We start from the raw sequence: 14,421 nt of genomic DNA on the forward strand, positions 1-14,421 counted from the left end.
TCTAGGAATAAACTTAACCAAAGATCTAAAAGACCTATACAAAGAAAACTACATAACTCTACTAAAAGAAATAGAAGGGGACCTTAAAAGATGGAAAAGTATTACATGCTCATGGATAGGAAGGCTAAATGTCATTAAGACGTCAGTTCTACCCAAACTCATCTACAGATTCAATGCAATCCTAATCAAAATTCCAACAACCTACTTTGAAGACTTGGAAAAGCTAGTTATCAAATTTATTTGGAAAGGGAAGATGCCTCAAACTGTAAAAGCACTCTAAAAAAGAAAAGCGAAGTGGGAGGACTTACACTCCCTGACTTTGAAGCTTACTATAAAGCCACAGTAGTCAAAACAGCATGGTACTGGCGCAAAGATAGACATATTGATCAATGGAAATGAACTGAGAATTTGGAGATACACCCCCAAATCTACAGCCAGCTGATCTTTGATAAGGCCCCCAAAGCCATTGAACTGGGACATAACAGTCTTTTCAACAAATGGGGCTGGGAGAGTTGGATATCCACATCTAAAGGAATGAAAGAGGACCCCTACCTCACCCCCTACACAAAAATTAACTCAAAGTAGATCAAAGATCTCAATATTAAAGACAGTACCATAAAACTCCAAGAAGATAATGTAGGTAAACATCTTTAAGACCTTGTATTAGGTGGCTACTTCCTAGACCTCACAGCCAAAGTACAAGCAACAAAAGAAAAAATAGATAAATGGGAATGCCTCAAACTTAGAAGTTTCTGTACCTCAAACGAATTTGTCAAAAAGGTGAAGAGGCAGCCAACTCAATGCAAAAAAAAAATTTTGGAACACATGTATCTCACAAAAGACTGATATCTTGTATATACAAAGAATCTTGCAACTCAGTGACAATAGTACAGACAGCCCAATTATAAAATGGGCAAAAGATATGAAAAGACAGTTCTCTGAAGAGGAAATACAAATGGCCAAGAAACACATGAAAATATGTTCAGCTTCACTAGCTATTAGAGAGATGCAAATTAAGACCGCAACGAGATACCACCTCACACCAATTAGAATGGCTGCCATTAAACAAATAGGAAGCTATAAATGCTGGACAAGATGTGGAGAAACTGGAACTCTTATTCATTGTTGGTGGGACTGTATAATGGTTCAGCCACTCTGGAAGTCAGTCTGGCACTTCCTTAGAAAACTAGATGTAGAGTTACCCTTTGATCCAGCAATTGCACTTCTCGGTATATACCCAGAAGATCTGAAAGCAGTGACATGAACAGATATCTGCACACCAATGTTCATAGCAGCATTATTCACAATTGCCAAGAGATGGAAACAACCCAAATGTCCTTCAACAGATGAGTGTATAAATAAAATGTGGTATATACACACAATGGAATACTATCTGGCAGCAAGAAGGAACAATGTTGTGAAACATATGACAACACCGATGAACCTTGAAGACATAATGCTGAGCGAAATAAGTCAGGCACAAAGAGAAATATTATATGCTACCACTAACATGAACATTGAAAACCGTAAAGTAAATGGTTTATCATGGAGAATGTAGGGGAATTAGCGATAGAGAGCAATTAAGGAAGGGGGAATGATAACGCAATAAGAACAGATAGGCTATCGTGGGGAAATTTAACATTCTGGGAATCCCCAGGAATGACTATGGTTTGTTAATTTCTGGTGGGTTGGGTAGGAACAAGTTCACAGAAATGTTGCTATATTAGGTTATTTTCTTGGGATAGAGTTGGAACATGTTGGAAGTAAAGTAGTTATTATAGTTCAGTTGTCTTTTTCTTACTCCCTTGCTATGGTTTGTTTGAAATGCTTTTTATTGTATGTTTTTTTTTAATTTTTTGATACAGTTAATAGTTAATTCAAAAAAAAAGTCAATTAAAAAAAATGAAAAAAATATGCAGATCCCCCTTGGGGAGCTGGTGGAGAATGCGGGGGTGTTGTGCTTCCCTGCCTCAATGGTTGCTGATGTGCTCACAGACATAGGGGACTGGTGGTTTGATGGGCTGAGCCCTCTACCACAGGACTTGCCCTTGGCAAGACTGTTGCTGCAAAGGAGAAGCTAGGCCTGCCTATAATTGTGCCTAAGAGTCTCCTCCTGAATGCCTCTTTGTTGCTCAGTTGTGGCCCTCTATCTGTAGCTAAGCCAACTTGGCAGGTGAAATCACTGCCCTCCCCCCTACGTGGGATCTGACACCCAGGGGAGTAAATCTCCTTGGCAACATGGAATATGACTCCCAGGGAGGAATCTAGACCTAGCATCATGGGATGAACATCTTCTTGACCGAAAGGGGGATGTGAAAGGAAATGAAATATGCTTCAGTGTCAGAGAGATTCCAAAAGGAGCCAAGGGGTCACTCTGGAGGGCACTCTTATGCACAATATAAATAACCCTTTTTAGGTTCCAATGAATTGAAATAGCTAGCAGTAAATACCTGAAACTATCAAACTATAACCCAGAACACTTGAATCTTGAAGACAATTGTATAAAAATGTAGCTTATGAGGGGTGACAATGTGATTGGGAAAGCCATATGGACCACATTCCCCTTTGTCCAGTGTGTGGATGGATGAGTAGAAAAATAGGGACAAAAAAAATAAAGCACCCAACGTTCTTTTTTTACTTTAATTGTTTTTTTGCACTCAAATTTTTATTCTTATTATTTTTGTGTGCATGGTAATGAAAATGTTCAAAACTTAATTTTGGTGATGAACACACAACTATATAATGGTACTGAGAACAACTGAATGTATGCTTTGTATGACTGCATGGTATGTGAATATATCTCAAAAAATTGAATTTAAAAAAAAAGACTGTAACCATATAACCAAATAAAACCCCTTTATAAAAGCCAATCTATTTCTGGTATTTTGCAGAAAGACAGCATTAGGAAACTGGAACAGCACTTTAGATATTATATGGCTTAATCTCCACGTTTTATGGGTTGTATGACTTAAGCATTACGGGAAGTTGACTACTTAGTTTAATTCACCACCGGGCTTAGAACCCGGGGTTTGTCCTATGTAAAATGACCCAGAGACTTTTTTTATTCCTTTGTCACTGCCACTTCCCTATACCATCATCTCTATCCCAAATGGTTGTAACAGTCTCTAAGCCCATTTTCTTCATTAACATTGCCATGTACAATCTCTTGCTGTTCAAACATTTTCCATAGCTATGTAGTAGGAAGTGGAGTTAATCAAGCACACCTATGAATTTTGAGCACTTTTGATACTTCTTCAGGATCAAGAAGATTAAATCTACAATTAATAATATGACCTTCAAATCAAGTATGATCCAGTAATAGTGTAGAACATATTTTAGAAAATTTTACTTCTGGTTATATAACCTTGGAGTTTGGGTTAAAAAATAAACAATATGGAAGAAAACAGGTGTCAGCTTTTATAGAGGTATTTCCTCTGAGGATAAAATAGATACATTCGTATTCAAGGGAATAAGAGACAAAACCCACAAAAAAGAAAAGGCTTGAGATAACAGAAATTGTGGGGTTTTAAAATAGATTACCAATCAGAAGATAACATTGTAGTCAACAGCACAAGTCCACCTGGAAATATGTATGATTTGTTTAAATTATTTTCATTCTTATACAAAGTAAACAAACAAATAACTTGGATTCCATTGAGTGAGTTTTAGGAATAAATCATACAAATAAGGAATAACTAACGTAGTCCCCAAAACACACACATACCTTTTATAGTAACAGCTTTAGGATAGGGAACAATTAAAAGTTAAAACATTACTTTGAGGGAGTGTTACTAGGATAAATAATTTAGAAAATTAGGAGTCTTGGTCAATTCTGGCATATTGTGCCTATTCCCTCTCTTAGATGATGGGCCAAAACCCAAAACAGTTCTATTTCTCTTTAGTGTAGGACGGATGCAAACATTTGTATCTGAGCCAAAGTCCCAGAAGAGCAATTAAGAACACATCTGATTTAAGCCATACACATCCTAAGGTGAAGGATACTACAACGATTTTTCGATGGGCTAGGCATGGAGGAAATGCAGACCTGAACACTGGTGCTATTTCCATCCTTCCTCATTTCCTTCATAGCCACATGCAATCTTCTGTCATTTTATTTAAGCGCCTTTTGATAAACAGTTATTAATTCTTGAACCATGTTTATGGGTAGAGAGAAAGTGGAGTACAAATTACCAAATATTGGTAATTCCATGCATGTCATTTATACCAGAGGGAAGAATGAAAATTCAGTAAATGATCATGAAATCAAAATTGATTGCTAACAATGTGTGGAGGATTTAGGGAAGAGATAGTTATGTAGAGCTATGTAATATGTGGCCTTGAAGTAACAGACATTTCCATTTTCCTTGTGATGTGCAAACAGGGATTAAATCAACTCTGCTAGAGACTCTCCATGGACACACAGTAGGTTGCTACATTGTATGGAATTGGCGACATATGGGGCTTGGAAGCCTAACACTCCAAGCTCATATGATTTTCTTTTATCTTGCTATTTTCATTCTGCGCAAGGTCTCCTTCAGAGCCCAATGGACCTGCTTGTTCCACAGACTGTAAATGACGGGGTTCAGCAGTGGAGTTGCCACAGTGTTCATGAGGGCATCCTCTCTCGGAGTCCACACTGCTTCTTTGCTCTGGTTTCACATAAATTAAGACAAAGCTGCCGTACATGAGACAGAGGACAATGAGGTGAGAGGAGCAGGTGGAGAAAGCTCTCTGTCGCTCCTTGGCAGTTGGGAGATATAAAATTGTGAATACTATGTTGCCATATGCAATGACTATTAAGATGAGGGAAGTCAGAGGGATGAACAAAGTAAGGCTGAAGGCCAGCATTTCCGCAGATGTGGTGTCAGAGCAGGAAAGGTGCATCAGAGGGCCAAGGTCACAGTAGAAGTGAGGGATGACACGAGGGCCACAGAAGGACAAGTGGGAAACCTTCACCACCAGACCAGTGATGAGAATGAAGCTCAGAGCAAAGCAGGCCATGAACAGGAGGAGGCAAATCCTCAGGTTCATGATGTTGGGGTAATGCAGAGGCTTGCAAATGGCCAAATAACAATCCACAGATATCACAGCTATCAAGAAGAAACTCGTTGCCCCAAAAAAAGACAAAGACAAAAGTCTGTGTGAGAAAGCCATAAGGACCACACTCCACTTTGTCTACTTTATGGATGGATGAGTAGAAAAATAGGGGAAGGAAACAAACAGACAAAGGTACCCAGTGTTCTTTTTTACTTCAATTGCTCTTTTTCACTCTAATTATTATTCTTGTTATTTTTGTGTGTGTGCTAATGAAGGTGTCAGGGATTGATTTAGGTGATGAATGTACAACTATGTAATGGTACTGTAAACAATCAAAAGTACGATTTGTTTTGTATGACTGCGTGGTATGTGAATATATCTCAATAAAATGAAGATTAAAAAAAAAAAAAAGTCTGTGTGGAAGAAGCAGCAAGAGAAATAGTCTGCCTTCCTGAAAGAAAGATGGCCAGCAACTAGGAATGGCAGCATCCATGAAGCAACACTCAGTGAAGGAGAAGACACTGAGGAAAAAGTACATAGGTGTGTGGAGACAGGTGTCAGCACAGGTGATAGTGACTATGACCACGTTTCCTGCAGTGGAGGCCAGGTGTGCCAGCAGGAGCATCAGGAAGAGGACCTTACCCAAGTGCTGAATGGCAGGAAACCCCTCCAGGATGAATCCCTGGAGAGCTGTCCCATTCACCATTTCCAGAAATATCACCCTCCAGAGCAGCACCACCTGCTTGTTTTACCCTTCAATAAGAAATCTATCTGAGCACCGAGTTTTTAGGGGAGAACAGATCTGAGCCTAAGCAGCTCAGCAAAACAGTCCAGTAAAATGGTTCTGTTATCAGAAGGACCTGACTTCAATGCTAGTTCTACACCATAATTGCTGGATCATCTTTGGAAAATTAATTAACCTTTCTGAACTTCGATTTCATTTTCTGTAAAATGGAGATAATGATTCGATTTACCTGTTTCTATTCTTTTGATAATTAAATAAGATTCAGCACATAAATCACTTGGCATATAATGCCAATGTTACTTATGTGTTCAGGATGGTCAAATAGTATTATTATGATAATTAGTATGTTATTAAGCATAGTATTTCAAGTAGAGAGAGTTATTGACATATGAATCATCATGAAACATCATATCGGGTTTTACAATGCAATCAATTTGATAAAAAAAAAAGTCATAGCAGTTATATTATTAATATTCCCTGAGACAGTATTTTTCAAATATACAACAAAACTTTGGTCCAAATCACTATCATCACCAATGTTGTCATCGTTTTCGTCGTCATCATCAACAACATCATCATCATTTGTTCAGGACTTCAATAATGCTTGATGCTATACTGGTACCTAGATTCATTATAGATATTAGACTCCACAATAATCATGACTGTTAGGTTGTACTCACCCCTTCTTCTACATGAGGAGAAACTGAGGCTTAGAGATATTCAGCCACTGGGAAATTCAGAACTGAGATATAGATCGTGTGTGGACCTGCAAAAGAAATAGTTTACCTTCTATTTCTATCAAGACACCTTGATTTCTGATTTCTGGACTCCAGAACCCTGGGAAAATGAATTTCTGTGGGTATCTGTTTTTTGTTTGTTTGTTTGTTTGTTTTAGCCCACCTTATTTGTGTTAGTTCATGTGGCTGCCCTAGGAACAAATATAAGCATGGATATATCCTAACACAATTTCTGAAATAGAATCAAATACAGCCAATTTGTAATGGTATCTTCTCCTTCCATTCAAAAGCATCTGGATGCAATTGACCACCCATGTTGGTCACTTTTACTTAAGCATCACTACTTAGTAAAACAGTTGACTTTATTGGGTTTCTAAGGGCTCAGAGCTAGTAAGTAAACAAAACATCAAATCCGCATGCAGAAAGGGAAAAGATTTTATTAACTCTTTCTGCCCAAGCAGAGGGAGATATTTCATTGATTTAAATCCAAACTGCTTACATCCTCTTTTGCATTTAGGGGAGTTAAAGCCCCACAGTTAACATGCTTTTTGGTAAATTTTTCTGTGATGATGTTCCATGGTAACCCCTTAATTCAGCAGCTCACAAAAACATACATTTCTTTTTCTCACTGACACGTGTGTGGATCAGATGGCTCTGCTTGGCTCAACTGGGATTGCATGGGCATGGCTCCAGTTGAAGTTTGGGTCAGGTCTGCTTCACCCACCTGCCCTCTCATTCTGCAACCTTAGCAACCTGGGGTAAGTTCTCATGGATAATGGGCTTAGTGCAGGAAACTAAGCCAAAACAAGCAAACACATTTAAAACCAGTGTTTGCATCCTGTCCACTAATGTACCACTGGCCAAAGAAAGTCATGTGGCCAAGCCCAACATCAGCAGGTGGAGAAATCTACTCTGCTTCACATGGCAAAAGAAACGGAAATATGATTATTACAGGGAAGGACTGGAAAATTGGGAACCATATTCTGACCCATCACAATACCCTCTTTGGGCTGTGAAAAGTGAATTTTGTCTCCTCTCTCCTCTGCCTTTTCCCTAATGAAATCCAAAATGAATGGGTGGAAAAAAGATAATTTTCCTTTAAGCAAATAAGAACTTGGTGGCTGGCTTGAAGGTAGAAGGAGGAGTTTAGGAGGGTGAAAAAAAATGCTATGAGAAAGAAAGGTAATCAAAGCCAGAAAGAAAGAAAGAGACAATGAGACATGATAGGCCAGGCAGGGTCAAAAATACAACATAGCTTCTGCCGGTACTCTCCCTTGGGATACTCACTTTGGAGCATCAAGCCACCATCTTAGACACCTAGCTACTCTAAAGCCATCCAGTTGACAGATGACAAAATCAAATCACAAGAGATAAAGAGAGATGCCACAGGTGTTCAAATTTTTCCTTTACTGTCTCCAGTCCCAGACATTGTCTGACTGAATCTGTGAGAGGAACTTGTGGTTAGGCCATTCAACGACCATCTGGTTTACCCAGATGTTGAGGCAGCACACAATATTGACCATTAATTTTAGGGCTTATACCTCATAGCTAATGGGTGCTGGGTTTCCTTTCGGGGTGATGAAAATGTCATAAAATTGATTGTGGTGATGGATACACAACTCTTCAAATATACTAAAAGTCATTGAATTGTATCCATAAATGGACAAATTGGATGGTATGTGAATTATATCTCAATAAAGTTGTTTAAAAGGCATGATGAACAGCTTGTTATGTATAACAAACAGTGAAGGTGCATCTAAAAGATTCTCTCCTTAGAATTTATAATCACTATCATCAAAATTGATACAAAATTGCTAGTAGTTATCAATTTTGAACAAGTAAGCAGACTGGATAGAGATGCCACAGATAGAGGAAAAAGTTCTGCCTGAATGAAAGCACATCTGCCCCAGTTCTTTCTGGAGTACAAAATGTCACTGATCAGAATGATCACTGACATTTCTGAAAAAAGTTCTGCCCTCCCTTGCAGTCATTGAGGATCCAGCTGGGGCTCAGAAACATCACTGTGTACCAGTTTTGACCCATAATCTAGAGCACCACTTTTTTTGCTTGGATCTTCCTTTGCTCCCAGCAGTTTCTGGAACTAGCTGTGTAATGGTGTATTTCAACCACTAGCTAGGAGTTGCGTTTCATCAGATCTTTCCTTGACTCTATATTGAAAGGAAGGTTTTTGTAGCTTCACATGAGAAATTAAAGACTTCAGTGGGTGACTCCCGTGGGAGAATATTCCTCACTTTTAGCTTACATTGTGTTCTTATCCTGCATAGATGCCCTGGGGGATCCAGCTGCTTTCCTGGCACTGGGGGGCTGGACATAGAAGAGATGAGATTGAAAAACCTTAAGGTAAAAGTGACAGTAAATATGGTAACAAAATGAAGAGAGAGCTTCCCCCATTTTCCACTTGACTAGCATTTCCTCCTCCATTTAGCCATGTTGTAGTCCTAGTTTTTCCTTTGGATGCAATGTTTTGGGAGTCATGATTTTAAACACAGATGATATACATGTTTTAGAAAAGATAATGGTGAGTTGATAGAGACCCTAGCATAGGGGTGAAATCAACAAGGAAAGGGACTAGAGTCAGAGGATAGGATCGTCCTCAAGGCATGTCCATAAGTTCATTATGACGGAGTCTTTAAAATGTGTGATAAAGACTGGATTTATGTTATGAGATAAGCCTTGGCACCTCAATCAGACTGGTTCTGTTTACTCTACTTGATCACCAAGAATAGTTGCAAACACTGAAAACAATCAAGGGGTATTTGTGCTTCATTTGGAAATATTGTCCCTGGACGTTAAACCCTGCCTTAGGAACATGATGTAATTTGGGACTTCACATCCCTGGGGTAATTATATGTGCTCTGTCTTTGAAGATTTCATAGAGAACAACCCAGGAATTTGGGAGTCCACATTATTATCTTTGTGTACATAATGAAACAGTAACTGTGATGTTTCTGTTATAATTTTCTATTTCCAACAGTGATCAATTAGCAGCCATCAGGGTGCCTAGAGGGACATGGGTCTCTACCAGGCTTTGTTCCATCTTCTCCTATGAGGTCTGGGTGTGTCTGGGGTCCTCTCACTGGTCCTCTGCATCCTGATTGGTGTCAAGTGATAGTTCAATTAACCACATGGCAGGGCAAATTCATTTCAGCTTCATACCTGCTCCCAACGGTGTGGTATCCTCCCCAGTCTGGAGAGGTGGGAAGTAGCAAACCTGGTGACCTGAATGCATTTTGCAGAACACTTATCTTTGCACAAAGGCCAATTTGGGTGAGGAGGCTGCTGTCTTCCACCCTGACCTGGAACATTTGCCCAGCAAGCAGTGCCTCCTCCTTGTGCTGGCTGGTGCAGGAGCTCAATGGGGACCTGTGTCTGCTAAGTAGGTATGAAATCTTTTGGGAATTCCATGTGAACTCACTCCCAAATGCCAGCAGAGTATTAGAGCAGTATGTGCACTAATTTCTTTCCCAGGGTTTTTTCAGGCAAGCCTGCTATGGAGCCATAACTTTAGTTTACCCCAGTTTAGGGAGCTCTGGATTCACAGGATGAAGGACAGTTAGCAGGCACAATGTACATCCTGGCCTTTTCTCTGGGACAAGTTAGGAACCCCTTAAATGCAAGTGTTTATAGTCTTACACTTCCAGATCCCTAGACCAGCATCTGGATTGTTGGAAGAGTGAGAATCAGAGGGCAGAGCTCAGGTTGCCATGAACTGCATGTGGGAGAGTATCTAACCTCAGTGTGATTGGATCATCTTGCAGTCCATTTGTTAAAACTAAAGCAGAGTCTGTTCCTCCTCAAGCTGACCCCATCCACCAAAGAAAATGTGAATATTCAGTCTATGTCAGACGTCTAGTTCACAGATCTGAGATAATTACTACTTGACCAGAGTGGGAACAGCTCATATAAAACAGGCTAATGGATCTAAAGGGTGAAACATAACATTTGTTTTACTAACATGGTCATTGGGAGGGAGAATGAAATCAGAATAATTGGTGGAGTCAAGTCATGCAATCCCCCTATTTATTTTCAGGTAGATATCCCATACTGGAAGTCAGAAGATACAAATTCTCTCCTGGACTGACCACTTAGTGTGGATGAAGGGAAAACCCTCCTTTACCTACTGACCTCAGGCTCTTTATGAAAAGAGCCCAGGCTGGTTCTACAATTTCAGTTAGAATTGGTCCATGACTCTTCTAAACTCAGAGTCCTATGGTTGCAGCTGTAAGAAGTTTTCTATGAGTGAATTTATGACCTCAAATATTGACAAGGGTCCCTAAAGGACATCATGAGGCAATGTTTTTTGTGGGGTGACAGATTTCCTTGACCATAAGTTTTTTTAAGTTTCAATTATTTTCCTTCTGCAATATACACCTTGTGGGTGAATAATATGAATAGTTTCTTATTAGAAATATGTTGCATGTTCAGATACACAACTAAAATAAGGGGTTTTTCCTCCTTGGCAATTGGCTATGTAGGTAAGTGACAAAGATTATCAAAATGCATTTTCCTTTATTAAGATTGGTAGTCACATATACAGTTCTTATTGATCAAAGTTATTGTGCTGCATGTAACACAAACATATTCAAAGACAAAAATCATTCAGTTTTACTTAATGATGGGCTACATATGAAATATAATGTTTTGAAAAATTGAAAATTCCAATCCCCATGCACACACTGTTTTATACGTTTAATAAATAGAGTTCTTCACCCTTCAGTCATGACACCCTCTGCAAAATAGCTCAAGGAGAGCCAGTGGAAGATTTGGAAAAGCTGATGATGGTGTCTGCAGTGAATGTGACGACCGTCCAGGAGTTCATCCTGGAGGGGTTTCCCGCTGTCCGGTCCCTGGGCACAGTCCTCTTTCTGGTGCACCTGCTGGCCTACCTGGCGTCCATCACAGGAAACACACTCATCATCACGGCCACCTGGGCAGACCGTCGCCTTCAGACACCTATGTACTTTTTCCTCAGCAGTTTTTCCTTCCTTGAATGCTGTTTTATAACCACTGTTATTCCTAAATTGCTGGCCATCTTTCTTTCAGGTAGTCAAAAAATTTCCTTTGCTGCTTGCTTCACACAAGCCTTTCTCTTTCTTTTTGTGGGGGCATCTGGTTTCTTCCTTTTGGCTATATTATCTCTGGATCGATATCTGGCCATTTGCAAACCCCTCCATTACTCCAACATCATGAACCCAAGGATCTGTGTTCTCTTGGTCACTGCCTGCTTGGTTTTGGGGTTCCTTCTCATGGTGGTTCCGGTTGGAATGCTCTCTCAGTTATCCTTCTGTGGCCCCCATGTCATCCCTCACTTCTTCTGTGATTTTGGGCCCTTGACTAATCTCTCCTGCTCTGATACCAGTTGCATTGAAATGTTGGCCTTCAGCCTTGCTTTGCTCATCCTTCTGACATCCCTCATCTCAACGGTCATTGCATACAGCAACATAGTAGTCTCAATTTTGCATCTCCCAACAGCCAAGGAGCGACAGAGAGCTTTCTCCACCTGCTCTTCTCACCTCATTGTCTTCTCTCTCATGTACAGCAGCTATGCTTTTATTTATGTGAAACCAAAGCAAACAGGCAGGCTGGACTCCAACAGAGAGGCTGCCCTCATGAACACTGTGGTGACCCCAGTGCTGAACCCCATCATTTACAGTCTGAGGAACAAGCAGGTCCATCGGGCACTGAAGGAAGTTCTGTCCAGTGTGAAACTGCAGAAATAGAATCATAGACTCTCAGAGAGGAAAGCACCCTGTCCTTTATCTACTCCAATCTTCCTTCTCTTTCTGGGCTCTCCTAAAGAGACTTGCAAGTGTACTTTTGTGGGTCTTTAAGTCTCAATGCTTTGAAGCTGTGATGTCATGCATCTACTTGTAAGTGCAGGGGTGTAGAGAGCAAAATTCATGGGTATTAAGAAAATCAAATTGATTCAGGAATAGATGTGATATGATCACTACTTTGTGTTGAATTTTGAAAGACACTTGTGTATACATAACCATTGTGATATAAATAAGCGATTTTAAGGACTTAAAGCAAATGTTTTCAATGTTGTATATTCTATACATAAAATAGTATATAAATCTTTAAAATTATAGTTGCCAGTAAAATGAAAAACTAGAAGTATCTCTACCCTAAATTCAAGGTCTCCCTGGTTTGCCAGGTTGATTTCAATGCCAGAGCACTGAAGACAACGGACCATAGAGAGAGGAATATTTTGAGGATTGGAACAAGAAATTGCTTTGTTAAGATTGTTTCTCTGCTATACAAAATGCAAAGGTATTCAGTGAAATTGAATCAGAACTGGAAAGAAGTCTGACTGTGACTGGAAATGCCTCTCCAAAATGCAGCAGCATCTCTCTGAGCAAGTCTTCATTTGTAGAATGAGAGGTTTGGAGGCAATAACCTCTGACATGCTGTAACAGAAACACAATTTGAACATGGTAGAGGAGTTCCAGGATTTTTTCAAGGCATAATTCACATTAGATCCATAACTTAGTTATTCATGATTTTGACAGGAAATGAACTAAGAACAAAATGCTGTGTACAAAAATCCTGGTCACTGGAGGTTGTTTGGCATGGTTGGCTAATGGTGACAATCATGCTTTTCCTTGACCACATTGTTCTGTGATTGCATAATAATAAAAAAAAAAACTGTGTTGGAAGATTTGGGACACACAATTCTGTAAGAATTTAAGGAACAAACTTTATCTTTACTAACTGAACACAACTTTTGTACACCCCATATGTGTATAAAGATTTCCAAATAGCTTTCTGTAGACTTGTGTCCATTTCTCCTATTTGGGATATTCACTTTGCCCAAGCCATAGCTTTGTCAGTGATTCATCTCATGATGACCAATGAACGGTGTGGTCAATCCTTTGTTTAATTTTGAAAATTAGAAAAAACATTAGTTGCCTAATAAAATAGATCATTTTTGAATATGTACTTTGAAAGAAATGTAAAAAGTACATGATGTTTTCATTTCATTTTTCTTTTACATACACAAGCACACAGTTTAAAAATAATCACATAGTATGCGTATACATCATTTTTATTATCTGTTCATCTGTTGATGGACATATGGGTTGTTTCCACCCTTCGGCTATTGTGCATTATGCTGCTGTGATAGTGCATGCATATATATTTGTTTGAGTCCCTGTTTTCAGTTCTTTGGGATATACACCTAGGTATGGAATTTCTGTTATATGTCAGGGTCAGGGAAAGGGGAAAGGAGAACAAAAGTGCTTCCTTTTGTGGTGGTAAAAATGTTTGGTTAGATAGAGGTGGCGTTTGCACAATATTCTGAATGTTCTCTATGCCACTTATTCATTTTTTTCCATTTTTTAATTGAGATTATTCACATACCAAACAATTATCCAAAGATCCAACGTGTACAATCACTTGCCCATGGTACCATCATACCACTGTGCATCCATCACCACAGTTAATTTTGTTTTCAATTTTTACAACATTTTCATTACTCCAGAAAAGAAATAGACACACAAAAAATGGAAGCTCAAATCCTCCCATACTCGTAACCCACCTCCCTGCATAACTGATTCATAGTATTGGTATAGTACATTTGTTACTGTTGATGACAAAATGTTAAAATACTGCTAACTGTAGTATATAGTTTGCAATAGGTATATATTTTTTCCTATATGCCCCTCTATTATTAACTTCTAGTTATAGGGTCATACATTTGTTCTAGTTCATGAGAGACATTTCTAATATCTGTACAGTTAATCACAGACATTGTCCACCACAGGATTCACTCTTTTATACATTCCCATCTTTTAACCTCCACCTTTCCTTATGGTGACATACGTGACTCTGAGCTTCCCCTTTCCGCCACCTTAACACACCATTCAGCACTGTTATTCT

At 39.2% G+C, this 14,421-nt stretch overlaps 1 protein-coding gene and 1 pseudogene across 1 annotated transcript; one reads left to right on the plus strand and one right to left on the minus strand.

Annotated features, from left to right (window-relative positions):
- Positions 1-4,499: 4,499 nt before the first annotated feature.
- LOC119510845 lies at positions 4,500-5,767 on the minus strand (annotated as a pseudogene).
- A 5,551-nt stretch (positions 5,768-11,318) lies between these two features.
- Positions 11,319-12,260, plus strand: LOC119509971 (olfactory receptor 49-like). The gene has a single exon (XM_037803922.1). The coding sequence runs from the start codon at positions 11,319-11,321 to the stop codon at positions 12,258-12,260; it is 942 nt and encodes a 313-aa protein (XP_037659850.1).
- The last annotated feature ends 2,161 nt before the right edge of the window (positions 12,261-14,421 follow it).

Source organism: Choloepus didactylus, chromosome 15 (genome assembly GCF_015220235.1).
Source record: "Choloepus didactylus isolate mChoDid1 chromosome 15, mChoDid1.pri, whole genome shotgun sequence".
NCBI lineage: Eukaryota > Metazoa > Chordata > Mammalia > Pilosa > Megalonychidae > Choloepus > Choloepus didactylus.

Bases quoted from the DNA above. Each gene is read 5' to 3' on its own strand.
- LOC119509971 (XM_037803922.1), top strand. From the start codon at position 11,319: ATGGTGTCTGCAGTGAATGTGACGACCGTCCAGGAGTTCATCCTGGAG.